At 37.0% G+C, this 26,969-nt stretch overlaps 1 protein-coding gene and 1 non-coding gene across 2 annotated transcripts in view; both read left to right on the top strand.

Annotated features, from left to right (window-relative positions):
* Positions 1–19,814, top strand: part of MMS22L (MMS22 like, DNA repair protein) — a 105,529-nt gene extending 85,715 nt beyond the window's left edge. The window contains exons 19-24 of the mRNA XM_023759754.1: positions 6,698–6,867; positions 9,482–9,690; positions 12,692–12,855; positions 17,232–17,328; positions 18,523–18,690; positions 19,383–19,814. Of these exons, the coding sequence (XP_023615522.1) occupies positions 6,698–6,867; positions 9,482–9,690; positions 12,692–12,855; positions 17,232–17,328; positions 18,523–18,690; positions 19,383–19,464 (890 nt within the window). The 3' untranslated portion in view covers positions 19,465–19,814. The remainder of the gene's footprint in view (positions 1–6,697; positions 6,868–9,481; positions 9,691–12,691; positions 12,856–17,231; positions 17,329–18,522; positions 18,691–19,382) is intronic.
* Positions 17,506–17,615, top strand: LOC111827423. Its single transcript, XR_002830978.1, has one exon. It is a non-coding gene; the product is annotated as a U6 spliceosomal RNA (small nuclear RNA).
* Positions 19,815–26,969: the final 7,155 nt, after the last annotated feature.

The following is a 26,969-nucleotide window of genomic DNA, read 5'->3' as shown; positions in this document are numbered from 1 at the left end:
AAGGGAGGTGGGAGCCCCCGTCAGACAGAGCAGGCCGATCAGGAGTTGGCCTTCCTCTGTCAGCACAGCAGGGTCGATCAGGGGTTGGAGCTCCCCCCTGTCAGCACAGAGCAGGGCGATCAGGGGGTGAGGACTCCCCCTGTCACTCACAGAGTAGGCCAATAGGGAAGTGGGCACCGCCCCCTGTCACACACAGAGCAGGCGGATCAGGGGTTGGGCGCTGCACCCTGTCACACTCAGGGCAGGGCCAATGGGGAGGTTATGGCTCTACCCTGTCACACACAGAGCAAGGCCCGTGGAGGGGAGTTGGGGCACCGCCCCCTGTCACACACAGCAGGGCAGATCAGGGGGTTGGGGCGCCGCACCCTGTCACACTCAGGGCAGGGCCTATGGGGAGGTTATGGCTCTACCCCGTCACACACAGAGCAGGGCCCGTGGGGGAGGGGTTGGGGCGCCGCACCCTGTCACACACACAGCAGGGCTGATCAGGGGTTTGGGGCGCCTTCCCCTGTCACGAACAGAGCAGGGCGGATAGGGAGGTTGTGGTCCCGCCCCCGTCACACACAGAGCCGCAGGGCGATCAGGGGGTTTGGGCGCTGCCCCCTGTCACGCTGATCCCGGTGCCAGGAGGCCTGGAGGCTCTGCTGACCCTGGTGCTGGGAGGCATATTACCCTTTTACTATATAGGATAGAGGCCTGGTGCACGGGTGGGGGCCGGCTGGTTTGCCATGAAGAGTGTCCTGGATCAGGGTGGGGGTCCCCACTGGGGTGCCTGGCCAGTCTGGGTGAGGGTCTGAGGGCCGTTTTCAGGCTAGCGGGTGACTGAAGCTCCCGACCGCTCCTTTTTTTCTTTTTTTTTTATTCTGGGCCAGCTTTAGCTCTGAGGCTTGGCTCCAGCTCTGAGGCCTCGGCTGCTGAAAGGAGGTATCTGGTTTGTTTGGGTTCTATAATCGAAAGACCGTTTCAACTCCAGCTCTGAGATCCTGGCTGGCTGAAAGCAGGTTACTGGGGTTTTGTTTAGCTTCTATATTTGTAACAATGTTTCAAACTGCAAGCTCAGAGGCCAGCAGCAGCAGGCAGGGAACGTTGGCTTCCTCCGTCACTGGAGCAAGCAAGCCTCCTGTTAGCTTCAAGCTGCCTGGCTGCCGGCTGCCATCTTGGCTGGCAGTTAATTTGCATATCGCCCTGATTAGCCCATGGGACGGGTAGCGGAGGTACGGCTAATTACCATGTTTCTCTTTTATTAGATAGGATACTTTATATTTTTTTACTTTTCTGTGTCCATGCCTTTCCTTTTGATCATCCTTCTTTCTTTGGTCATTCTTCCACTTTTGTCTTTGTAATTGAAATTCTTCCCCTGTCCCTTCTATGCCCAGCCCAAGAGTCCCAACTTTCCTGCACCCCCAGGAGACCTATCTCCCCACTGTGCTTCATCTGTCCTGCTCTTATGACATATTTTCGTAGTTTGACATTTATTGTACTTATTTGTGTACTAAGCATGGGCCCACTAAATTTTAAACTTACTCATGGTATTGGTCATATTTTTCAACTTTTTATTCCCATCATCTTGTGGTATTTTGAACAAGTAAGAACATTTACTCTGTGTGTGTGTGTGTGTGTGTGTTTGTGTGTGCATCATGCACTGGAATAGGAACTGGGGATGCATCAGTTAAAGAGCTTTTGCAACGTAGGAGATGACATAGTATATACTAAATAAATATTTCTGGAATGTAATAATTTTATAAACCTAGCTAATAGGACAAAAAGCATTTTTTGTCTTTTTATTATTTTTTAAAATTATTTTACAATACACAAAACAAATCTATTACCAGATTGTAGATACAAAATAATTAGCCATTTACATGCAGTAAACATTAATATTTCAAGAAAAATGATTCTAAATATAATATTCAACAAACAATATTTCAAGGAAAAAAGATTTTAGATATAATAATATTACCAAAACTGTACTAACATAGTATAATATCACAGAAGTTGTAGGAAATATTAAAAATCTGCAAATAACAGGATTACTTCTATTATATTCTAAGATTTTTTTTCCCTCTGGCTTAATTTTTGTTCATCAGTTTATGTTGTTAATTATATTCCACAAGTGAGTGAGATCTTTCTCTGACTGGTTTATTTCACTTAGTATAATGCTCCCCATGTCTATCCATGCTGTTGTGAATGGTAAGAGTTCCTTCTTTTTTACAGCAGTGTAGTATTCCATTGTGTAGATGTACCACAGTTTTTTAATCCACTCATCTGTTGATGGGCACTTAGGCTGTTTCCAAATCTTAGCTATGGTAAATTGTGCTGCTATGAACATAGGGATGCATATATCCTTTCTGATTGGTGTTTCTGACTTCTTGGGATATAATCCTAGAAGTGAGTTTACTGGGTCAAATGGGAGTTCCATTTTTAATTTTTTGAGGGAACTCCATACTGGTTTTCACAGTGGCTGCACCAGTCTGCATTCCCACCAGCAGTGCAAGAGGGTTTCTTTTTCTCCGCATCCTCGCCAGCACTTGTCATTTGTTGATGATAGCCATTCTGACAGGTATGAGATGGTACCTCATTGTTGTTTTGATTTGCATCTCTCGGATAATAGTGATTTTGAACATGTTTGCATATATCTCTTGGGCTTCTGTATGTCCTCTTTTGAAAAGTGTCTATTTAGGTCCTTTGCCCATTTTTATTTTTAAATTCTTTATTATTTAAAGTATTACATAAGTCTCCTTTTTCCCCCATTATCAATCCCCAGCCTCCCCCACCCGACAGGACATGCCCTCACCCCGCAACCGCCTGTCCGTGTCCATTGGTTATGCTCATATGCATGCATACAAGTCCTTTCGTTGATCTCTTACCCCCCAAACCCCCTCACCCCCACCTTCCCTCATAGGTTGGAGAGTCTGTTCAATGCTTCTATGACTCTTGTTCTATTTTTGTTCATCAGTTTATGTTGTTCATTATATTGCACAAATGAGTGAGATCATGTGATATTTATCTTTCTCTCACTGGCTTATTTCACTTTGTATAATGCTCTCCAGTTCCATCCATGCTGTTGCAAATAGTAAGAATTCCTTCTTTTTTACAGCAGTGTAGTATTCCATTGTGTAGATGTACCACAGTTTTCTTATTCTCTCATCTGCTGACGGGCACTTACGCTTTTTCCAAATCTTAGCTATGGTAAATTGTGCTGCTATGAACATAGGGGTGCATGTATCGTTTCCAATTGGGGTTTCTTTTTCTTGGGATATATTCCAAAGGTGAGATTACTGGGTCAAATGGAAGTTACATTTTTAATTTTTTGAGGATGCCATACTGTTCTCCACAGTGGCTGCACCAGTCTGCATTCCCACCAGCAGTGCAAGAGGGTTCCTTTTTTTCCACATCCTCACCAGCACTTGTCCTTTGTTGATTTGTTGATGATAGCCATTCTGACAGGTGTGAGATGATACCTCATTGTTGTTTTGATTTGCATCTCTTGGGTGATTAGTGATTTTGAGCATGTTTTCATATGTCTCATGGCCTTCTGTATGTCCTCTTTTGAAAAGTGTCTATTTAGGTCCTTTGCCCAATTTTTGATTGGATCGTTTATCTTCCTTATGTTAAGTTGTATGAATTCCCCGTAAATTTTGGAGATTAAACCCTTATCAGAGATAACATTGGGAAATATGTTCTCCCATGCAGTGGGCTTTCTTGTTGTTTTGTTGATGGTTTCTTTTGCTGTGAAGAAGCTTTTTATTTTTATGTAGTCCCATTTGTTTATTTTCTCCTTAGTTTTCTTTGCCCTAGCAGCTGTATCGGTAAAGATACTGCTACGACATATGTCTGATATTTTGCTGCCTATGGATTCTTATAAGATTTTTATGGTTTCCCGTCTTATGTTTAAGTCCTTCATTCATTTTGAGTTTATTTTTCTGTATGGTGTAAGTTGGTGGTCTAGTTTCATTTTTTGCACGTATCTGTCCTATTTTCCCAACACCACTTATTGAAGAGACTGTTTTGACTCCATTGTATGCTCTTGCATCCTTTGTCAAATATTAATTGAGCATAATGGCCGGGGTCGATTTCTGGGTTCTCTGTTCTGTTCCATTGATCTATATGTCTGTTCTTGTGCCAGTATCAGGCAGTTTTGAGAACAGTGGCTTTGTAATATAGCTTGATATCTGGTATTGTGACCCCTCCAACTTTGTTCTTCTTTCTCAAGATTGCTGCAGCTATTTGGGTTTTTTTTTTTATTTCATATGAATTTTTAGAGTTTGTTCTAGTTCTGTGAAATAATCCTTTGGTATCTTAATGGGGATTGCATTGAATCTATAGATTGCTTTGGGTAGTATGGGCATTTTAATGATGTTGATTCTGCCAATCCATGAACATGGTATATTTTTCCATTTGTTTATGTCTGCCTCTATCTCTTTTTTTCACACAATTCATTTTTTTAATGTTCCTAAATGAGCAAAGTTACTTTCTAACTTTTAAATGTTAGAAATATATACTAGTATATTATAATGATCCCACTTAACTTTTTTTTAAGGCATAATACATGCATACAGCAGAAAACAAGTAAATACATAAGAACTCTTATAGTGCAGCACTTTTTCAATCGTGGGAGTATGTCCCTCACAATTTATCTGTATTTTCAGCTTCATCAGTAAATAAGTAATATTTCTGTAGCCAGGAAAATGACTTGTGGGGTTTTATTTGTTTTTTGTTTGTTTTTTTACAAAGCTACGCTGTGTATTTAAACTTTCCCCAGACTTTTTTACTTAAAATGTTTCTCTTTTTACATTTTTACTACCACATACACTGAAATGCTCTTTGCTGAAACTTAAAAAATAAATAGGCGTCTATCCCAGCAGAAAAGCAAATGTGTCACCTCTGCCTTCAGTGAACTCATAAAACTTAAAAGGTCTTCAGAAGGCATTATATCCATTGCAGAAGATGAAATACGAGTTTCGATGATGCAGTTTTGGTTGGAAGGTCCTTGCTCTTTATAAGTTAATACCTGGGTGTGACACCTGCAAGTGATATGAATCATTTGAAATGTCGGTGATGATGGCAGTTCCTCTTACGGGTATATTAATGTTCATTAGAATCTTAGTTCTTTTTACATTGCTGTCATTCTCAAGTTTTCCATCTACTGGAAAAATGAGGATCAAGCCAGCATTATTTAAAATATTGCTAAGTGAGCATTGTGTTTCTTTATGATTGATTATTGTATTTCCTTTTACAACAGAAGATTAATGTTGCTGTTTGTTGTTTTTAGAAGTGATTATTGGTTGGGGTTTTTTTTTAAATGTCATTATACTCCGCTATAAGCTATTTTGTATTTCTTCAGAGCTTCAATTTTAAATTTTTTGTTTGAATTTTATCATCTTTTTTGCTTTCTAAGATAAAATGCAGTACATATACCATTCTCTATTTAGACAAGCACTTAATGATCTTTTAAATTTATTTGTTGTTGTTGTTGTTGTTGTTTGTTTTTCAGTAAAGGGAGACCTCAATAGCAATAATACACTCTAATGGGAATTGTAAATCTGCTTTTAATTACTTTATTAAACAAAGGCTACTTATTTGTTAAGCTTTACTATCTTCAAATGTAGCCATTTACAGACTCCCAGTATTAAGGAACCCATAATATATTTCATGTAGTAAAGAACTCTGTTTCTCTTCTTCAGAATTAAAATTTAAACTATTTGTTTATATTAAACAATTGAAAGTTAATAAAAACTGAAGTTTAAGGAGGTTAAATAATTGCTTCAAGGTGTTACAACTAATCATTTTTTCATATTTTAAATATTTAATTTAATTATACCTCTTGTTACAAACTCGGTTGAGTCAGCGTACAAAATTGTAAGATTGTATATAATAAAAGGCTAATGTGCAAATCGACCAAAGGGCAGAACAACCAGTCGCTATGATGTGCACTGACCACCAGGGGGCAGACGCTTAACGCAGGAGCTGCCCCCTGGTGGTCAGTGCGCTCCCACAGGGGGAGCGCTGCTTAGCCAGAAGCCGGGCTCATGGCTGGCGAGCACAGCGGTGGTGGCAGGAGCCTCTCCTGCCTCTGCGGCAGCACTAAGGATGTCTGACTGCAGGCAGGGCGCACACCAAGCTGAGGGGACACTCTCCCTCCCCCTACCCCTACTCCCGAGTGCATGAATTTCATGCACTGGGCCTTTAATAAAAAATATAAAGAAATAAGGGTATAAAAAAAATAAATGTGGAGTGCACGATGAAGCTCAGGGACAAGTAAGTATGCACATGAAAACAGTGTATGATCTCACAGTGTTCTTGAAGTTGGATTGTGTTTGCCTCTGTGTTTCCTAGTAGCCAAAGCAAAGATAAATCTTATTAATTGCAACATTCAAGCTATGTATGCACATAATGTATAACCAAATCCCATTCTATGTAGTATGTGTTTATGTGTATGTGTATGCATGTGTATGTATGTATTAAATATCAGTTGCTCAGGAAATCTGTGTTTTTCTTGGCCCAGAACTCTTGAGAGAAATTTGTGTTTTTGGTGAAATACATGACTGGACAAGGTTTTTTGACTCACACTAAATGTTTCTTCCTAGTGCCTACTTTAATATGCTCCCATATGCTTTAAATATCAATTTTTAGGGTTATGACAAAATTTTCTAATTAGAAGATAATCATAGCTGCTGTTACTGCTCTTCTCTGTTAGGAATTCTTGTTAAATCCTGGGCACAGATCTTTGCTACCTCTGAAGCCCAAAAATTACTGTTCCGGATCATAGATTGTTTACTGCTGCCGCACTCAGTGTTACTGCAAGAGAAGGAGCTGCCTGCACCTCTGTTGACTGCAATTCAAAAGAGCCTGCCTTTGTATCTCCAGGTATAGTAAGGGTGGCTGCTTAAAAGTTAAAAAAAAAAAGAAACTGTCTTAAAGCAGCTTACTAACGGCACATTTTAAAACCCTGCATTGCCATCTCAATGTATGTGTGTACATGGGGCACTTCCATTTACATGATTTTAATTCTTTTTGTGTTTGGCTCTGAAAACAAAGGTGGAAAAGACAAAATCTCCACCCTCAAAAAGCTTAAAGTTCAGGAGGAGGCTGATTACCATAGACACTTATAATAATGTGCTCTATATTTTTCTGAGAGGCCTCCTCTGTCTGTCACCCAGACTGGGATGGGGAGAAGTGAGAGAAGATACTGTGCAGGATACTGTTTGTCAAAGAGCACAGTGGGTAGGAGCTGAAGTTCTATTCTTGTCAGAGGGAACAGCATGGGAAGGCATGGTTTTTATAAGAAATAGGACACACTGGGGAAAAGCAAATAATTCTGTGGGGGCTAGACACTCATATAGGAGGAGCCACTTAATGGGGGTTTTCTATACCTATGCTAAGAAGTTTGGACTTTTTCTTTTACATGGGGACTATTGATGGATTTTGAGTTTCTAGAGAAGTGGGTGTGACATACATTTCCATTTTAGAAAAGTGATTCTGGTGACAGTATCCAAGGTAGTTGGTGCAGAGCTTAGAATGGAGATTTGGAAGGCAGTAAGGAGTACATTATCTGAAGGTTTTGAACTAAGGCAGTAGGTATAGTGCTCAGTAAATTTCAGAAACATTTAGGAGCTCCAATCAGAAAGACTTGCTAAGTTAAGTATTATGGAGCAACAGAAAAAATAGAATACTTTCTAGGTTCCACAGTGGCTGCTTATGCAGGTGGTGGTGCTGCTGAAATGGGATATTATGGGGATGAAGGTAAGACTTTCTGAAGAGCTTCAATTTGAGATGCTTGGAATATCTAGGTCATGGTGTTCAGCAGGCACTTGGAAATATTGATCTATCATGCAGGAGAAAGGACTAGGCTATACTTTGTTATTCATTAGAGTATGATAATAAAGGTAAGTGCTTCTTAATTTGGGCCTTAGCAAGGAAGCTGAGGCGGAATGGATTTTGATTAGATAATAAGCAGTCTCTTCCACAGATGGATTTTTTAAACATATTTTTATTACTTCTAAGACATTTTAAGTTGACTTTTTAATTTTGTATTCAAAATAGCATTTAAAGCGGAGTGTAGGGTGTCTGCTAGCAAGATAAACCACTGCCAATCCAGAGGGGAAGGTGCGGGGAGGGGAGTTGTAGACCACAGGAGAGTCTGGTGTGCTTGTTCCATGTGGCTCCTTAAACCAAAAGTGTATCTTGAATAAGAATTCTTATAAACTTCCAAAGTTGTAAATTGAAAAATTTGTTGAATTATCCATTTGGCATAATTGACTTGGAGCTATAGCTTTAACTTCTTAAAGGTATCCAGCTCTTTCCTTCATAATTTTCAAAATGTATCCATTTAGTACTTCATCTTCTGATTTAATATGCTTTTCCTTAAATAAAACATTGAAGAAATGGGGTAGGGAATGCCCATTATTTTTTTTTAATTGTTTATTTAATTGCTAGTGTTTTAACAGCTCTAGGCTATTTTTCATTACAAATAATAACCTTTTAAAATTTCTTATCGGGAAAATATTTGTAGCTAAAATGTAGACAAAAACATTTCTAATTATTTCTCTGGGGATAAAACATTGTGAATCACAAAATACCAAATTATAAATGAACTTTTAGATCATAATTTATTGTGTTGGTGATTATACTTAGTAATAGGGAATATTTAGAAATATTGACAGAAAAAAATTGTTCCCCAGAGTATTGGTTTAATTGTTTGTAATGATCAAATACTATAATCCATATGAAAGTATTTTGTTAACTTCTATAAAAAGGGAAGGGATTACGTCAACAGACATGCAATATAACATTGTGAGTTCCGTATGACCTTGATCAAGCTCTTAACTCCTAAACCAGTTTCCTCAACTATAAAATTGGACCTACAGTAATACTAACTCAGTGGTTAATTAAATGAAATAATGAATATAAGTCACATGGTACAGTTACTGACAAATAAAAACCTCAAAATAAATTGTCATTATACTGACTCATAATCTTCTGCATTTCTCTCCTTTTGTTAATTAAAAAAAATGTATCACCTTTATTAACATGGAAGATTTTTAGCTTAAGTTTTGTCTTACTCTGATAACTGTGAATGATGAGTGCCCCATATTTTAAAAACTGCCCTAAAATACGTTTTATAACTTGATAAATACACATATATGCCGTTGATGAGTGTGGTGGTCAAGTTTTCTAAGGATGAGAAGAAGGAAGCTTCCTTTGTGTCCTACATTTCTTTCCTGCTTCATTTGTGCCCCAAAGACAACTATGCGGTGTTAGATACCACAGCAGGGTTGTTACCAAGCTTAGCAACTCCCTTAACTTCATACAAACATTATCTATTGATAGTGGGAAGTGTCCTTGTTGGTTGTGATAAGTTACAAATTCAGACATGAGTATTAATGTGGGTGACTAAATTAGTAAGTTCCTAAATATTTTTTTACCTTTTGATATTTCTTTGGGTTTTGTTTATTTGTTTTGTTTTCTTTTCCTCCCGTAGGGCATGTGTATTGTGTGCGGTCAGTCTCAAAATGCCTATTTGAATCAATTGCTGGGGAATGTTATTGAGCAGTATATTAGGCGGTTTCTTCCAGCTTCACCACAACATGTTTTAGATCTTGGACAACATCCTGTTTTGTTGGCATTGAGAAACTCAGCCACTCTTGCACTGATGTCATCTCTAAAGAAATGCATTGTACAAGTCATAAGGTACCTCTAAATATTAAAAATAAGCTGTATTTACAATTTATTAATATCTATTAAAAAAACAAAGCATTTTAAAACTATTGGCCTCTGTTAAAATAATAGTTTAGAAAAGAATTTTTCTGAGAAGCATTATCTAAGATTTTACTAAAATGATTTTTACATATGCAGACAATGCTTTTTTTAAAAATTTATATTATTGATTTCAGAGAGTAAGGAGGAGAGAGAGAAATATCAATGATGAGAGAGAATCATTGATCGGCTGCCTCCAGCACGCCCCCTACTGGGGATGGAGCCCACAACCTGGGCATGCGCCCTGACCGTGAATCAAACCGTGACCTACTGGTTCATAGGTCGAAGCTCAACCACTGAGCCACACCTGCTGGGATAAGACAATACTTTTTGCTTGTTTTTTCTACAGAACAATTATTTTCTTACATATGTCTTAAAGGTGTAGATATTTATTTTAGTTTTTTTATCAGAGAAACTACTAGTATTTTATATATAATACAGTAATTATATTTTATAGAAGATAATAAATAAGTGAAAATATGATTGCTAGTATGAAAAAGGAAGCCATATGAAGTACTATTTTGTTAGCCTATCCTCTATCTAATAACTCAGTGTTACTAATAGGCAGATGAATAAATGAAACTTCTAAGGCTTTCTACTAAACTCCTTACCTTTTAACTACCACATTAGGAGATTCAATAATAGAATTATCTTTTCTTTGCCTTCATAAAGTATTTAGCTTCATGTGAAATCAGTTTTTAAAGCTTAAGACGCTATGGTGCTATATATTCTTATCTAACATTTGTTTTCTCTTTTTAAATGACCTGATATTTTTAATAAACTGATATTATCCATCACCTCTTTACAGAATTCCATGTTTAAAATCTGTTCTTTCTCCCAACCATTTTCTTTTTTGTGTTCCTAGTGTTCTGTTACTCAAGTTTGGAAGCTTTATAGTTTGTTCCCTCCTCTTTGCCATCCTCTGGCAAATGATTGTTTCCTTCCCTTCTTTTTACATCTCTCTTTCCTTATCACATTATACCTCCTAGACTACTGCCAGAATCTCCTAACTACTTTCACTATCTCGGCTTTTCTCTCAGCCCAGCCAAAATAGTGCCGCCAGATTACTTTTTCTGAACTATTGTTCCATTATGACACTTTCCTGCCCCCAGACCTTCATTTGCTCTTTTTTTTTCCTTCTTTGCCTATAGAATAAACTCCACACTAGCTTTTCCATGGCATCTTATACAAACCCTAATGAGATTGGTTTATTATTGCCCCTCCAAAATGCTTTGTAGTTCTTTATGTTACAGCATTTTCTCCATTAAAATGCCATCCATCTGGACTAAATTCCACATAGTCATTATAAGACCTACACCTAACATGTCAGTGTACCATGATGTTTCTTCCCTTCTGAAGTCATGTGCTCTGTAGGATTCAATTCTCAAAATTGTCATATTTTGCCTTACTTGTATCTGAATTCCCATCAAGATGGTACTAGTACTCTACCACTATGTGTGAGACAGTGTATAAGTAGTTTGAGTATAAACCCAATGACAAATGCTGAAGTGAAGTTAAATCCTTAAACTCATAAAACTGTTTTAAAAACCCAGTGTTGAAGACCCTGGCTGCTTAGCTGAATTTCCTATTTGTCTGTGAAAACATTTTTCTCATGATTTCTAGTTGATGACCCAAAATATAACAATTCCTTTTTCTTTTTTTTTTTTTAAAGTACTCAGGAAAGAAAGAGAGATTTCCTCCTACACCTTCTTCCATTGCGTGCTGCTTTACTCCTGTAGTACCCAGTATTAGTTAGGGCTCCTGCCTCTGAATTCCTGAGAATTCTAGACTTATTATTTGAAGCACCTATCACACTATATCATGATAGCCTTTTTTTTTTCTTGTCCAGCTTGTTCACTGGACACCAAGCCCCTTGCTTTCAGAGACCATATTTTACTTCACTTTACATTCTTATCCTTAGACTTGTACCTGGTACAATATAGGTACCTATTAAACGTCTTTTCTGGGCACTGGGAATTCAGCAATGAGCAAAAAAAGACAAAACCCTTGTTCTCAAAAAATGAATGAATCTTCTTATATGTGAAATTTGTTGGAAGCCACTATATGGAGTAGAAATGATGAAGAGATAGTTCCTGGTCTTATGGGGTTTATAATTCTTAGTGATTTCTATGCCTCCTTTTGGCAAATTATTATTATTGCTTTTCAAATATATATATAGATGTCTAGCTTAGATTTTGCTGCATTTGACAATTTTTCATTGTCTAGACTTTTTAGAATGTGAGCGATCCCACTTTCATTTATTCACCTAACAAATGTACACTGAGCACCTGTTAGGAGCCAAGACTTGTTCTAAGAGGTAGAGATATACACATGAGACAGATAAATTACATTGATGATCTCGGATGAATTCTAATGCTAAAATGTGTCCTGCTTTGAGAGAAGATATTAAATCCTAAATTACCTCTCTGATTTTTTTACTTCCAAAAGGAAGGAAAGAGGTAAAGCTAGAGTTGGAAGCTAATTCCCAGGACAGTCTTATTATTGAATTGGGGGTAGGGGGAGACCCCTCCCAAATCCCTAAATGAATGTAAGGAGAGATTTATTTTTGCAAATTTGGCATAAATGTTGCATCATTAAAGAGCTGGTAGAGGAGTTCAGGCTTATTATATTGGAAAGGAAAGAAATTAACAATTACATTTTTATTTGGATTTTGATTAAGTTCATTGTAAGACCAGGTTGCTTTAAATTTAGTTTATGTCTATATTTAACATTGGCCCTTATAGCACACCAAAAGAATGTGTAGTCATTGCTTCTTAACATTCTGTGTATGGTAAAATATACATATTTTTTATAAATTGTGCTTTATTAATTTGTGGGAGGTAAAATTTGCCAATATCTATAAAGTGTATGTCATTTGATTCTGCTCTATTGAAACTTTGAACAGAAGAACAAACAAAATTGTACTTCTTTTCAGGAAATCCTACTTGGAGAGTAAACCGATCTTGCTTCCTCCACGTTTAGCATCCATTCTGGCTTTTATCCTTCAACTCTTCAAAGAAACTAACATGGACGTTTCTGAAGTTGAACAACTCCTCCCTGGTGTCTTAAAATGCTTGGTGTTGGTTAGTGAACCCCAAGGTGATTTTGAGTTTGTGTTTGTTATACTTTCTGTTCAATTTGAAAGTACTCGTTCCTATCAGTTAAGTTGATTGTTACAAAAGTATTTGTTTATGTTATATATCAGTTTGTATTTATCATGGCTAAAGAACAAACTCCAGCCAATAGCTGAGGTTGAACATGATAAATGGTTAAACATTGACATGTTTCAGTCTAGTTTAGTTTAGTTTTTCCCAAGGCAAATAATTTACTGAAGTGCTATTTCCTCTGATTAGACTTGTTAAGTTCTTAAAAAATATTTGTTAATCTGACTCCAATTATTAAATACTAGAGGCCCGGTGCACAAAAATTTGTGCACTCGGGTGGGTCCCTCAGCCCGGCCTGTGCCCTCTCACAGTCTGGGGCCCCTCAGGGGCCCCTTCCCCTGGCTGCTGGCACCAGTTTTCCTCCGGTGCCCGGAACCCAGGCCTTCGCTCTTCACCGGGGGAGCTAAGCCCCTCGCTGCTCACCGCGTGCGGGCCCTGGGGGTGTGGTGGAGGCCGGCGTGGCAGGCTTCCCTCTTTGCTCTTCGCTCGCCACGCTGGCCTTCACTCACTGCTCCTGCCCGGAGCCAGCCAGCTTCGCTCCGTTGCTTGGCGCCTACGTATGCAAATTAACCGCCATCTTTGTTGGCAGTTAATTTGCATATTGCCCTGATTAGCCAATGGGAAGCGTAGTGAAGGTACAGTCAATTACCCTTTTTGTCTTTTATTAGATACGATATCTTGTTAAATATTAAGTTGTGAGAAGTCAGCATACTTTCTTCTCCTATTCAGGTTTCTGCTGGAAGATCTAAGCTGATTTCTTTGGTAAACCTGTTAAGGATCCTTTGATCCTATTCCTTTTGTTTTCAGTGTCACCAGCCTTACTGCCAGTGATCTCTTTAAAACACCATTTATTTAATGCCCACTGTGAGTAGCATGCTTTAATAAGCTTATTAGAAATATGCAGAATAGTAGCCATAGCTCTATCCTGAAAGAATTTTTAAAATGTAAATAGAAGGCTGTGTGTTTGTGTCATTATAATGTGATTGTTCAGGGCAGGGCTTCTCTAATGCTTCTACCTAGGTATGTGTAACTGCTGTGATAGGTGAGTACAGTATGTGTATCCTCAGGAATCTGAGGGCAGGGCCCAAAGTGGTAGCTAAAAGCTCAGACACCTCTTTGTAATGCACTGTTTTATCTCAAATATTGTATGCATAATTCGTTTAATCCTCATTTTAATAATTAAAAATGTTCTTTCTGCTCCCATGCTTGGTTTTGTGGAAAATGTTATGTTCTGTTAATTTAGAATGCCCTTACTTCATAGTAACATCCCTTCCCTCAAGAATGCCCACATGTGCCCCAGACTTTTCTTTAGAAATTCTGTCCTCATTGAAAATTTGTACATACTTTTAATTTCAGTGAATGCTTGTTGTATTGTGCAATATAAAATTTCTTGAGACAATAGATAGTATAAAGTTTTAGCTAGCCTCTTATTTTGATGATAGTAATATTTATTATGAAGAAGACCATAGTTTGGAAGGTGAATTTTGCCTCTTATTATCTAGTATAAACCAATTAATTTTAGACTTGTAATAAATAATTTTAAAAAGTATTTCTTTGAATAAAAGGAACTATAGTTCGAAGACACAGATTCAAGTAGCAATCTAAATTGTGCACCACCAAGACAAAGGAGAGGCCATCTTTTATAAAGTTCCATCCATGTTCCCAATTTTATGCAAATGAAGTTTTCAAATTGAGCAGTTCTGATTGGAGAAAGAGGAAACCAGGTTTCCCTGAGGTGGTTGACACAGCATAAAAAGAGCAGGAGTTCAGTCTGAGGTTCTTCCTGGTACATAGTATGTGAGGAACCCCTGTCGGCAAATGGCTACTGGACTTATTATTTATAAAATCTGGGCCCTTGGTTGACCCTAGGGAGTTCATCTCAACAGCTAAATTCCTTCTTGAGGTTCACATCATATGCATCTTTCTTCTGGGGTCCACACTAGCTAGTGAGTGCTTGACATATTCAGCATAGATGGAGTGCGGGATTCTCCACCTCCACATTACTGCCTTTGTAACCTTGAAGGAGAAATAAACACAGGTTTGTGTGCTTGGCTCAGAGAAAATTCTGACTCTCTTTATTGTCTCAGTGTCTAAAAGGACAATTTGTATAGTCACAAGAGATATTACTAAATGACTCGGCAAATCCACTCCTTAGTAGGTGCCCAAGAGTATTTTAAACACATGTTCACTCTACAACCTGTACAGAGAGCTTGATGAGTTCCACTTCTTGCATGACAACATAAGGAGCTCTGCCAACCTGCTCCTCAGCAAAACCGATGAAAATTACTTAAAAGAAATCATTAAAGTCTCCGGAAATAGCCGTAAGGGTATACAGCAAATGGAGAAATCTTTAAGAAAATCTACTAAAACTTGGTATGAACAGCAAGAATCTGTGGTACTTGAACCAAGACCACTTCTTCCTTCTTTTCCGCCAGCATAGTAAGACAGAAACTACTCCAGACTGGTAAATCCAAGAATATAGGGCTCCCTCTCTCCCTAGCTTCCAGTAGGGTCCTGTGAGAAACAGGCTTCCAGCATTTCTCATCATGACCCCAAACTAATGTTATGTTTCAGGCAAGTAGAGCTAAGAAATAAGGGAGGGCTCCATTCTTCTGCTCAGCTCCCACTCAAGGGATGGTTGCAGTACATTGAGTGCGACACCAGTGAGAATACAGGGGTGCCAACCATTCTTGCTGCAGCTTAGACGCTGCATGCCAAGAGAAGCAAGCTGAGGGGACCTGGTGCAGCTGTCCCTCCTTCCACAATGCTCTTCTCCTAAAGTGGGTGTGTCACTCAGAAAGTAGTTGTCTCTGTCCCAGCACCAGAGCCATGCCTGTGAGATTGTGCCTGGAACTCTGAGTCTCTCCCAAAAGAACTGATTTCATTTGCGACACAGTGTGAAAAAGTTCAAACCTAAGGGTACTGTCAAAAACAGTGCAGTTTGTGATGAAAGGCAAAAGGTAGGAGAATAATGGACTCACTGGACTATAAGATAATCTGTAGTCCAGCCAGTTTGGTGTGAGAATTGGTGAAAGGGACAGCTGGTTAGAGCCCTTGGGTCAGAACAGATCTCAGACACTGATCTCAGTGTTTTATCCTGTTTAAAAAGCCTGAACTGGATTAGATCAGTCAATGAAGCACTTTGTGCCCCAGGGCATTATTGAAAATAATGGCATAATCAGCCAGCAATTAGTGGAGCTTAACAGCTGGTGTCAACATGGGAAGGGACAGTCAAAGAGAGCACTGTCAAAACCACTGTCTTCCAATGGAGACTGGGCACACCTAAGGTTACACCACCTGAGGAGCAGTTTTAGAGGTTTCACACAGGAGCAGGAAGAAGGAAGAAGTAGACTTCACTAAAAAATGTCCAGTTTTCCAACAAAATAAATTTACAAGACACAAACAATCAGAGAAGTATGATCCATTAACTGAAGAAAAAAAGCAGGCAATGGAAGCTGCCATTGAGAGCAATCAAATACTGGATTTAGTAGACAAAGACTTCAAAATAGTAGAGGAACAAAAAACAAGACATTTAGAAAACAAAATGTAAAAAGATTGATGTAAATCCAACTATTCAATAGTGGCAATAACGGAAAGGATTGAACAATCCAATGGAAAGAGATTATAACAATGGATTTTTTAAAAAAATCTAACTATTCTATCTGTAGGAAACACTTTCTACATTGGTTTTTGATTTTTTTTTAAAAAAAATTTCATGTACAAGTATGCAATTTTAGAGGATTTGGTTAAATATTTAAAGAATACAGATGTCCTTTTGTGATTTTGCTGTTTGAAAGGAAGATAGCATCAAATATAGTTGATTTTAATATATGTATCTTCAACTAATTTTAAGTGAAGGTAAGTTGTTGGATTCTAATTGGCTACTTATGTATTTGTTAGTGGGAGGAGTAGGCTTTTGAATTTTAAAAAATCTGCTCCCCTGTAAATCAGCTGAATTATTAAAGGCTGATTTAATAATACTTTTGTCAGTATGTAATAGTGCTTGCAGGATTGGGATGGGACAGTGTTATTGAATATGGGCTCTTATCCTCACATGTATTTTTTCAGGTATAAGGTTGTAGAAAATAGACTCTTAAGCTTTTTATATTTTCTTAAAACGAGAGGGAGATAGATTGGGAGATACACTTTTGAAGAAAACAAAGCCTCTTGATTTCATTTTGAGAAATAACAGGAAAACATATACATACTTTGAGAAAGCAACATTTTTTCTAAGTCAAGCGTGTTTATAAAAATGAGGATCCAGCTGGTCAATTCAGACACCGTGTATAATGCTGTAATTTTTCCTTCTAGTTAAAAGGCTAGCCACAGAGAACTTGCAGTGTATGGTGAAAACCTGCCAAGCGGGGTCAGAAGGAGAACCTGCCGCCCAGCTGACTGCAGTGTTTAGGTAACTGGAAATCATGCCAACTGGCAAGGAGACTATTGCCAGCCATTTGACAGCCAACATGTTTTTTAAATAACTAATTATCCAAAACAATGTGTTACTACTTGTTTATAGTATTTCAGTTATTGTATTTTGGGCAGTAGTTTTGTTGCATTGTGTTGTTTTATTAAAAAAGTAAAGGTGCTTGCTCATTTCGGCAGCACATATACTAAAATTGGAACGATACAGAGAAGATTAGCATGGCTAATCTCAAGGATGACACACAAATTCGTGAAGCGTTCCATATTAAAAAAATAAAATAAAATACAGGTGCCAGGGAGAAAGATAAGTGAGCCTTTGTCTTGTGCTTGGTGTTGGGGGTGGAGGGCAGTATTTTAAGTATTTCTTTCTCACGGTTTCTACCAGTTTACCTTTATTGTACGTATCTCTACCCTAGCACTGCCATAATAAGCAATTTAGAGTCATTTTCTTCATCTATGTTGGCTCTTTGATTCCTCAGTTTTTGTTCTCATCACATAATTGGCACTTGTAAGGTATCTAGTTTATTTAAATTGTGAGCACTTGAAATAAATAATGGATTTGTGAAAACTAAAACCCTAGGAGGGGAAAAAAGAATTTAGATGAATAAAGGATGCATGTTTGTTATGTACAATTTATTAAGGTGGCTTTTACTTGGTTGGGGGAGTGGAAATTTTAGGGTTAAAATATGTAATTCTAATTTATAAAGGCCTCCTATGGGCCTAAAGTCTCTTGTTTGGTTCCAGAATATAAAATATATTATGAATAACTTGCTTTCCTCATAAAAGTATTGTTTTGTTTATCTAGAGATATGAAGAAATTTTTTAATATCTAGGAAGCCAGACTTGTTTTTCTCTTAGTCTCTTCCACATCTTTACCGCCCAGATTTCAACATACAGACTATAGCAGAAAAGTCCCCTTATTCTCCCTCCTGGGATTCCAACTCTTCTCTCTTCCTCTTGGTGCCACTGCTTTCTTCTTAGCTTACACTGAAATAAGCCATTTCTGTCCTTCACTTTTAACTGTTATATTCTTCTTATTCTTAATTCTAGATTCTTAAGGTATTCTTATATGAAATGATCTTTCTTGTGTTCAGGCTATAGCTGATTGCCATATAGATACCAGCCCTAGGAATTGATTGCCCCAGAAGTAATCCTAAGTAACTTGATTTACTTTCAGGCATTTTATCCAGGATTATGGTATGAGATATGAAAATCAGATTTACAGCATTTTAGAAACAGTAGCAGCATTGGACCAGCAGGTTGTCATCCACTTGATTCCTACCCTCACTCAGACTCTGAAGGATTCAGAGCAGAAATGGGGCCTTGGCAGAAATATGACACAAAGGTATGTTTGATAATTTGATTAAGTTCTTTTGGGCATGATTAAAAATCTAGATTCATTTTCTAGAAATGGCTTAGTTTTCCATTCCCAAAAATATGGGGTGTATTTAATTGAAACATGTTTTAGTGCTGTGATTGACACATCCATCCACACATTGTTCTTTTCAAAGTGACCACCCTAGAAAGCTGTCTATTTCAGCAGTGCTGCTGCTGTTGCAAAACACGTGTTCCTCATGGGGAAGTGGCCTGTACAGCCTTGTTTGCCTTGTTTTTGTATAAATTCCATGGTGGTATATCAGTCCTTTAAAGAATGCTTGATTTACTGTATCTACTTTGTCATGTATATCCAGTTAATAGGCTGAGTGCCCCAATTAGATAACAATGTTTTTGGTAAAAAAAAAAAAAAAATAGATAAAGCTTTTTTAAAATAGGTTTATAACCCAACTGAGGACAGTGCTGAAATATTCAGGGTAGTGCAACATTGTGGAAATATGCCTGTAGTTCCTAAAGAGATTGTTTTCGAGGTGTCAGCCTCATACTGAAATTCATATGTCCCAAAGTTTGTTAAGGAATCAAAGTTCTTTAATCACATTGTGGGAGTGTACGTACAGAGTCAAGCAAGTTCAATTTGTAAATAAATAAATGAAAAGTAATGGGAGGGGACTAAATTTATCTGTCTTCTTTTCTCTTACACAGGAAAGCCTATAGCAAACTTCTATCTCACTTAGGACAAGTGGGACAAGATGAGATGCAAAGACTGGAAAATGAAAACAACTAATATGTTTGCAATTCATCTTTTTTATTAATTATAACTATCCAAACCCGGGTCGCATCATTCTCACCCCTTTTAATTAATTGTATGCTGTTCTGTTAAAATTATTTTCTAGGATTTTTTTTCCTTACATACCTGTAAGTATACTAAATATATAAATAAGTAAATAAAGGTTCATTAGGTATCTTTTGGAATCTCTGAAACTAAATTAAAGAAACTTTTTCTAACTGGGAGTGTTATCTGTGTATAACAGTACACACTGGTTGATCCATGGACTTGTTACTGTAATGTGACTTTGTGTCTTGTGACTTGTTTGTGTTTGTTGAGATTTTTATAAGTTATCCTATATTATAAAAGGCTAATATGCAAATCGACCAAACAGCAGAACAACCAGTCACTATGACGTGCTCAATGCAGGAGCTGCCCCCTGGTGGTCATTGTGCTTCCACAGGGGAAGTGCCACTCAGCCAGAAGCTGGGCTCACAGCTGGCAAGCGCAGCAGTGGTAGTGGGTAGGAGCCTCTCCTGCCTCCGTGGCAGGCGGACATTCCTCAAGGGGTCCCGGACTGCAAGAGGGCTCAGGCCGGGCAGAGGGACCCCCCTCCCAAGTGCATGAATGTTGTGCACCGGGCCTCTAGTTTCTAATAATCTATAATAATAAAAGCATAATATGCTAATTAGAACTGATAGCCAAATGACCTTCCAGACAAAACCGGAGCTACAAGGGCAGCCACCGCAGCTGCAAGGGCCAATCCCCTTGCACGAATTTCGTGCATTGGGCCTCTAGTGTTCTAATAAGATACCTTCGTAAGTTTTTTGGAAGGGGGGAAAGGATTAGGAGATAGAACTGTTTGTTAATTGTGGTTTTTTTTTTTATACAATGTGTGAGGCAAGTTAATGAATAAAACCCTTACCAAACCTAAGAATGAGACCAAAAATCTGCCTAAATGATTGTATAGATAATATGTGGTTTTTTTTGTGTTTTTTTTTTTTTAATTAAGCCAACAGTGTTGTTTAGGTAGATTCCAACAGTTGCCAGATGTTTTTCCCTACTCATTCTTTCTTTGACAGTTGTCATTAACAGATATATCAGGAAGAAGATAAACGAGAACCTATAAGGAGATGATAAGTAATAATATTCTGGAAAATCTTGATATTACAAATTAACTGAAGAGGTCTGATTTATCTCAGATTTATCTCCTCAGATTTATCTCCTGATTTATCTCAGATTTATCTACTCGTTCTTCAATTAGAGCCTCTTATAATTTAGCATCTTATATGTTTACTAGGGGCCCAGTGCACGAATTCGTGCACCTTGAAAGGAACTGTGGACTGGGAGGCTGCAGTAGGCACAGGGGTGGGTCTCGGCCCATCCTCTGTGCCCCCGCCTGGCCCCTCCCATCTGGCGCCAGCAGCAGATGCGAATGCCAGGTGGGACCACGGTGCGCAGGAGCAAAGAATTTTCAGTAATCACCAGAGGCTCGCCCCCATGACAGCGACCAGCGCCCAGCCTTGGTCTGGCACCCCTGCTCACCTGCTCCACCATCCGGCCATGGCCTATGCCCACCATGTTCCATGCACGCCCCCTGCTGATCAGCGCACATCATAGCGACCAGTTGTTCGATCTATTTGCATATTAGCCTTTTATTATATAGGATAGGGGACCAGTTTAGTTTCTTTCAGCAGCTATTGCCTCTTAACTCTTTAACAATCTCATCCAGATTTATTTTACCAGTTGGGCTCTTGACTCCTTTTTGTAGTAAGCATTATTTGGTAAAAAAGCTCTAGTCCTAGTGTTTGGGACCCACCTGGTTGTCAAACCTAGCTCTGCTTTGTGACCTTGAGCAAGTTACTTAACCTTTCTGAGCCTCAGTTTCTTCATGGAGAAAAAAAAAAGACTACTGCTTTTTCTATTTTACAATGTTCTGATAAGATTCAGTAGGAAAATGTATGTGAAATATTTGGTGACCTGTATTCTGTTTGGATATGCACAGATATGATTACTGTATTATGTATACACAAAGGTTAAAAAAAAACTCTCAACTGTGTTCCTCTTTCTTTAATGTACTAGATGAACGATCCTACTCTTTTGCAATGTTTTCTTAATTCCTTTCTTCTGGGACTCTGGTCTTCATTTTGGTTCTATTCCTTCAAGAAAACATTTCAATCCTTTTCTGGTTCAAAAAGTATTTTAAAATTGAAATGTATTGCAGTCAGCAAAATATAGTTTATAGCACTCTCCTAATTGTAATCTGAAGTCTAAAGAAGTATCTGTTGTTTTCATAATATACAAATGGTCTGTTTTCCCCCCAAATCAGCTGTCCTTACTTCAATGAAATGAATGAAAGTCTCTTTGCAGTCACTTAAAAGACTTCGTAGCAATGAATTTCTTTTCATTATGATCATTATGAGAATGACTTGTTAAACTATTTTATCTACTTAAAGTGATGCTTTTAAAGGAGTTTTATATATAGGTTATATATTTTTATTTTCCAAGGGAGACTGATAACTATATCTGAGAATCTTGCTCCTTAGAGTATGAAACTTAAAGGATCAGAAAAGCTGCTGCTGAATCATGCATTAGAGTGAATAACTGTAGATACTAAGAATAACTAAAGTTTATACTTAAAAAATCAATTGCAACAAAAGTGTAGCAATACAGGTATATGTATGTTTTTTATTTATAAGGAAAATTTTAAAGAAGCTGTTTTTCTTTAATTGAAGAAAAAATTTGACTCAGTTCCTTTTCCTAAAAATCTTTAGTTGCCCTTCACTCATTACTATAACCTTATCTTTTTGCATTCCCAGACTTAGAGTACCTTATAACTGCTTCCTTAATATCCATTTTTCCCTAAGTACCATTATCTCTGAGGCTGCTGCTCTACCTTTTGTTTTGTAAGTCACTCTCTTGTGGTGAAATGAGGAAAGTACATCCTCATTTCTCATGTTCTTTGACCTCTGTGGCATTTTCATTTTCATTTATCTTCTCATCCCTTCCTCAGGGAAACTGCTCCTTCCTACATGTACTGAACTTGGAGAGCACCTTCACATTCTTTTTTCGTGTCCCAGTAGTAAGATCTGGTTCTTCACCTGTTCTGCCTTCAACATTCTTCTGTAGTCTATTGTTAACACTAGTTCATAATTTTCTCTCTCAAATCTATTTCTTGGGCTAATTTCTCTCTAAACCACTCTAATTTGATCCTCCTAAAATTTCTAGGCAACGTATCTGGCTGCCCTTGTCACCTTATATTCCAGTCTACCTGTCTTTATTTTCTACCCAGGTAATACACTGTTTTCCCAAGTTCCTAGCTGTGAAACTTCAGAGGCAGCTTGGATTCTTCATTGCTCCCACTTTCAGTTGATCAGCAGCACAGGCTCTTGCTATTTTTTTCCACTCCATGCATCTCGGCTATTTTTTCTATTGAGCTCTATAATCTCTTATCTCTGGTCTCTTTTTCTACAGTTAATCCTTCTCACAGTTCGGACATTAGTGTTCCTAAAGTACTACTTTCCTCTTGTTACTTTTCTGCTCAGGGCCTTCAACTTACTTCCCATTGTTAGTAAGCTGACAGTCAAATCCTTCAATCAGACTTTCTGCCATCTGACTCTACCTTTTCTGTCCAAACTTACCTCTGGCAGAAGACTAGACTGTCTTAGACTGTCTGAATGTCATGTTCATTCTATACTCTGAGAGTATGCCAGTCAAGTAATTTCTGTGCACTGTCAGATGGAGTGTAAAGAAGATGATTGAGGCACAACAGTGTGATGAAGTGATTTTATTAGACATTCAGATTTGGTAATGATTGAATGTTTTTAATTGAACATTTAATGTTTCCATGGGGGAGGGAAAAAATGGAGTATTGACTCTATACAAAAAACATTTGATATTGAGTTCATTTGCATTAGAATTTCATAGTTGAAGACTTTTATATCCTTACCTATTCCTAGCATATTTTCTTTTCTTCTTAAGTGTAACTATTTCTACCTGGGCATCTATGTAAAAAAAATAATTAGTTGTGGGTTATTAGACTATGTATATGTTCTGTCATTGTTATCTCTCTCAGGCTTTATCACAAAATTTTAAAGCTACTTTGTTCTTAAAGAATTAATGGATCTGTCTTCATGTACTGTTATGGACTTTGACAGTTTTTAATTTTGTGTTCCCTTTGTTAAGATTATATGTTACACAGAAATTTGATAAGCCTCTGCAGTTGGGAGAAGCCTGTATGAAACCTACCTTCCCTAAATACTAAATGTTACACAGCACTTGTGTTTTGAAGATAAAGATAGATATCATAGGACCTTCACTAAACGCTGTATTATCAGTACTAAACCACTGCTCTTTGAATGATATAGACTTTTTACATAAACCTTACATTTTTCCAAAAACTGATGTCTTGTCTACTCCTCCTAGGGTTAAAAATATTGCCTTGTCAGTCTCGTGTATAGTGTATCCATGTAAATAACATGCTTTGTTAGGTGGTTGATTTGGGAAGCTATGTAGCACATTCTTTTACATATTTAACAACATATGAGAGTTGTATTTTGATTCTGTGATATATATTGGTAAGGTTACCAAAATCAGTACCATATGATTGAAATTGACCATTTTCTGCTTATTAAAGTTTTGGTGTGCTAATAGTTATTTGATTATTGCATTTGCAAATTGTACTTTTAGAAGAATTCTGGGCATTCTTATATTATAAACATGTTTATAAGTTATTTTGTGCATATATTAAGGATATGTAATAAAAATGTATTTATTTAACTTATTCTGTACCTATGATTATTCAACTTCCCTTTTTATGACAGATTGACTACTTGAAAACCAAAATTATTTCTATTTTATACTATTGCTTTCATACTCTTTAGTAAAACACTAGTTTTCCAGCTATTGCAGTGTCTGAAGGGAATACAATATACATCTAGTTAAACAAGAAAAGCATGAAGAGAAGAAGTGTAAAAGGTACCCTAATCATAACCTAACTGGCATTATGTTAAGGACCCAAAGAATTTTATTGCATTTTACATTTTAGAGATTCATATCTTTGCTGGCTTTTCCTCCCACACAAAGAACACTGCCAATATCTATGTAGTACTGCTTCTTTTTAAAAGTAAAATACTGAAATGCTTAAATAGTTGGAAGTTTCGTGATCTATGGAAATTTACATTGATAATTTGAATATAAAAACAATATGATCTTTAATTTTGAAGAGTGAAACTAGAAGATGAATTGCTATAGAATAGTACACTTAAATGGAAAAATATATGAATAGTTTCAATGACCAAACATAGTTTTTTTTTTCTTATTAGCTCTTACTATTGATTTGAGGGAAAGGATCTAATTATACGTGATCTCTGTGTTCTTTTTCTTTTTTAGGGGAGAGATGTAGCTTTCTGTTGTTGGGCTATACTTATAAAGGGTTTATAAAGTTTCTGAAAATTATGTAAAGCTTTTATAAATTCTGAGTTCAATTCTTTGAATACTATGTTCACCATGGAAGAGTTTGACAATAGATACTGATTTGTTTAAAATGGTTAGAAATCCACACAGAAGAAAATCAAGAGTACTCTTAGGCTGCCTTCAGTTACCATTAAACAAACTTATTTTTAGACCATTTCCCCTTTACTTGTTGGATATAGGGTCTGGGGTTACAAATAGACTAATGGTTTTATAAGGTAAAACTGCTACAGGGAAAATCTGTATGTCAAGTAGAAGCATTAATGAATCAAATATTTCTTGCATAGGTCCTTGTTGAAAACATTCTGAAATGCTGTCCATTTTCCTGACCTGGTAAGGCATTTTAAAAATTTAGTTTAGATGGTTTATACCTTTAAAAGAGATTATCTATCATCCTTCTAAATATAAATTTACCTATGTCACTTTCAGAACTGTACAAATACTCTCAAGGTTTTTTTGTTTGTCTAAACTAAATCTCTGTTCTTTAAAATTTACTTTGTCTTCTTACTCCTAATTTCTCTCCCCATCCCACCTTAAATCTGGATAGCCAGAAGATATATATTTTAGGTATCTTATAATGTATAAGATTAGTGAATTCTGTATTTAGAATAAAAATCTTTAAAGTGTTTACATGAATATAATTAGAATTTCCTATAAACCAAGGATTGCTGAATGATTAAACTATGTCTAGGGAAAAAGTCAGAGAAGTCTTTTTAATAAAGGTGACTTAGATTAGGAAAAGGGGAAGACACACATTTTTTTTGTTGTTGACTTTGTTCAAATTGATTATTGAGTTGTTTTCTTTTTTGTTATGGACAAAGCAGATCCAAAAACCTAGCCTAAAAAAATCCTTATGCATTATTAAAAGTGGTAGTAATATGTGTATTGGTGGTGGGAAAGAATCCCACAAGCACTCAAGATTGACATAACCTTTAACAAAGTGGAAAAACTTTTGTTAGAATTACTGATTCTAAGTTCAAATTTATGTCAAAGCACTTTATGGTACCAAAATTAGTACAGCTAATTTTTTTGAATATAAAATGTCATTTTTCAATAAATGAATTTAAACGAGATGTTTGAGAGAGTTATTTGAGGCAAGGATTTGCACAAGTTTAGGATTCTTTGGGTTTGGTAAAGTCCCTTTTTTCTTATTAGCATTATCTCTTTCACCTGCTTTTAGAATCATTTATTCTATAGCATGTGTTTGAAGTTCTACCTAATAATTTTTAAAATTCAAAAATAATCTCCCTGTTTGGTACAAGATTTAGACAGTAAAATACCTTGGAATTTGAGTAACATTTTTTTCTTAGGTGGAGTACTTCAGCGCATTTGCCTAATCCTCACACCATTCTTCTAAATTGATATGGAAATCACTAATTATCCTTTTTAAACAGTTGGAAAACTGAAGCTCTGTAAAGTTAAGCCCAAGCTCACAGAGTAATTATTATTACTCTGTGATAATTTAAGTTAATATGACTAATAGAAGTACACTGGAATGCTATTCCAGTGTACTTCTATTAGTCATATTAACTTAAATGCATTATGGCATTTAAAAATTCATGATGTCATAATGCTGGGTCTCGAATAGGGCTGTCTAATGTTAAGTTTTTAAAGAAAAATTACAAACCCAGGTTTAAGTAGCAAAGGGATTGAGTATTGAAGTTTTTTAGAAATCAATGATGACAGTACTTGGAAATAAATTGACTTACTAGTGCTGTCATGTTGTCCTAGACAGCACTAGTTAGAAAAAATGCTCTAATGACCCATAGAACAGTAATGGACCATTAAGTTGGCACTAAGCTACACCACAATAAAAGTCATACATATGCTATTGTATTGTACATTACATACACTGTAAAGGCTGACAGGAATTTTCAGTTAGGTATTTTAGAAAATTGTTCTTTTTTTTTTTTTCTAATGTTTATCTGAATATAAGACCTATAAAACAAGACAAGGAAGCATTTGAGCACTCAGTCTTTTCATGCCCAGTATCCAAAAGTCAGGCTTTTTTTTCCTCCTGTTGTGATGGTTATCCACAGAGCATTGGCTTT

The sequence above is a fragment of the Myotis lucifugus genome, unplaced genomic scaffold (genome assembly GCF_000147115.1).
Source record: "Myotis lucifugus unplaced genomic scaffold, Myoluc2.0 scaffold_161, whole genome shotgun sequence".
NCBI lineage: Eukaryota > Metazoa > Chordata > Mammalia > Chiroptera > Vespertilionidae > Myotis > Myotis lucifugus.
This window is presented reverse-complemented; position numbering and strand designations above follow the sequence as displayed.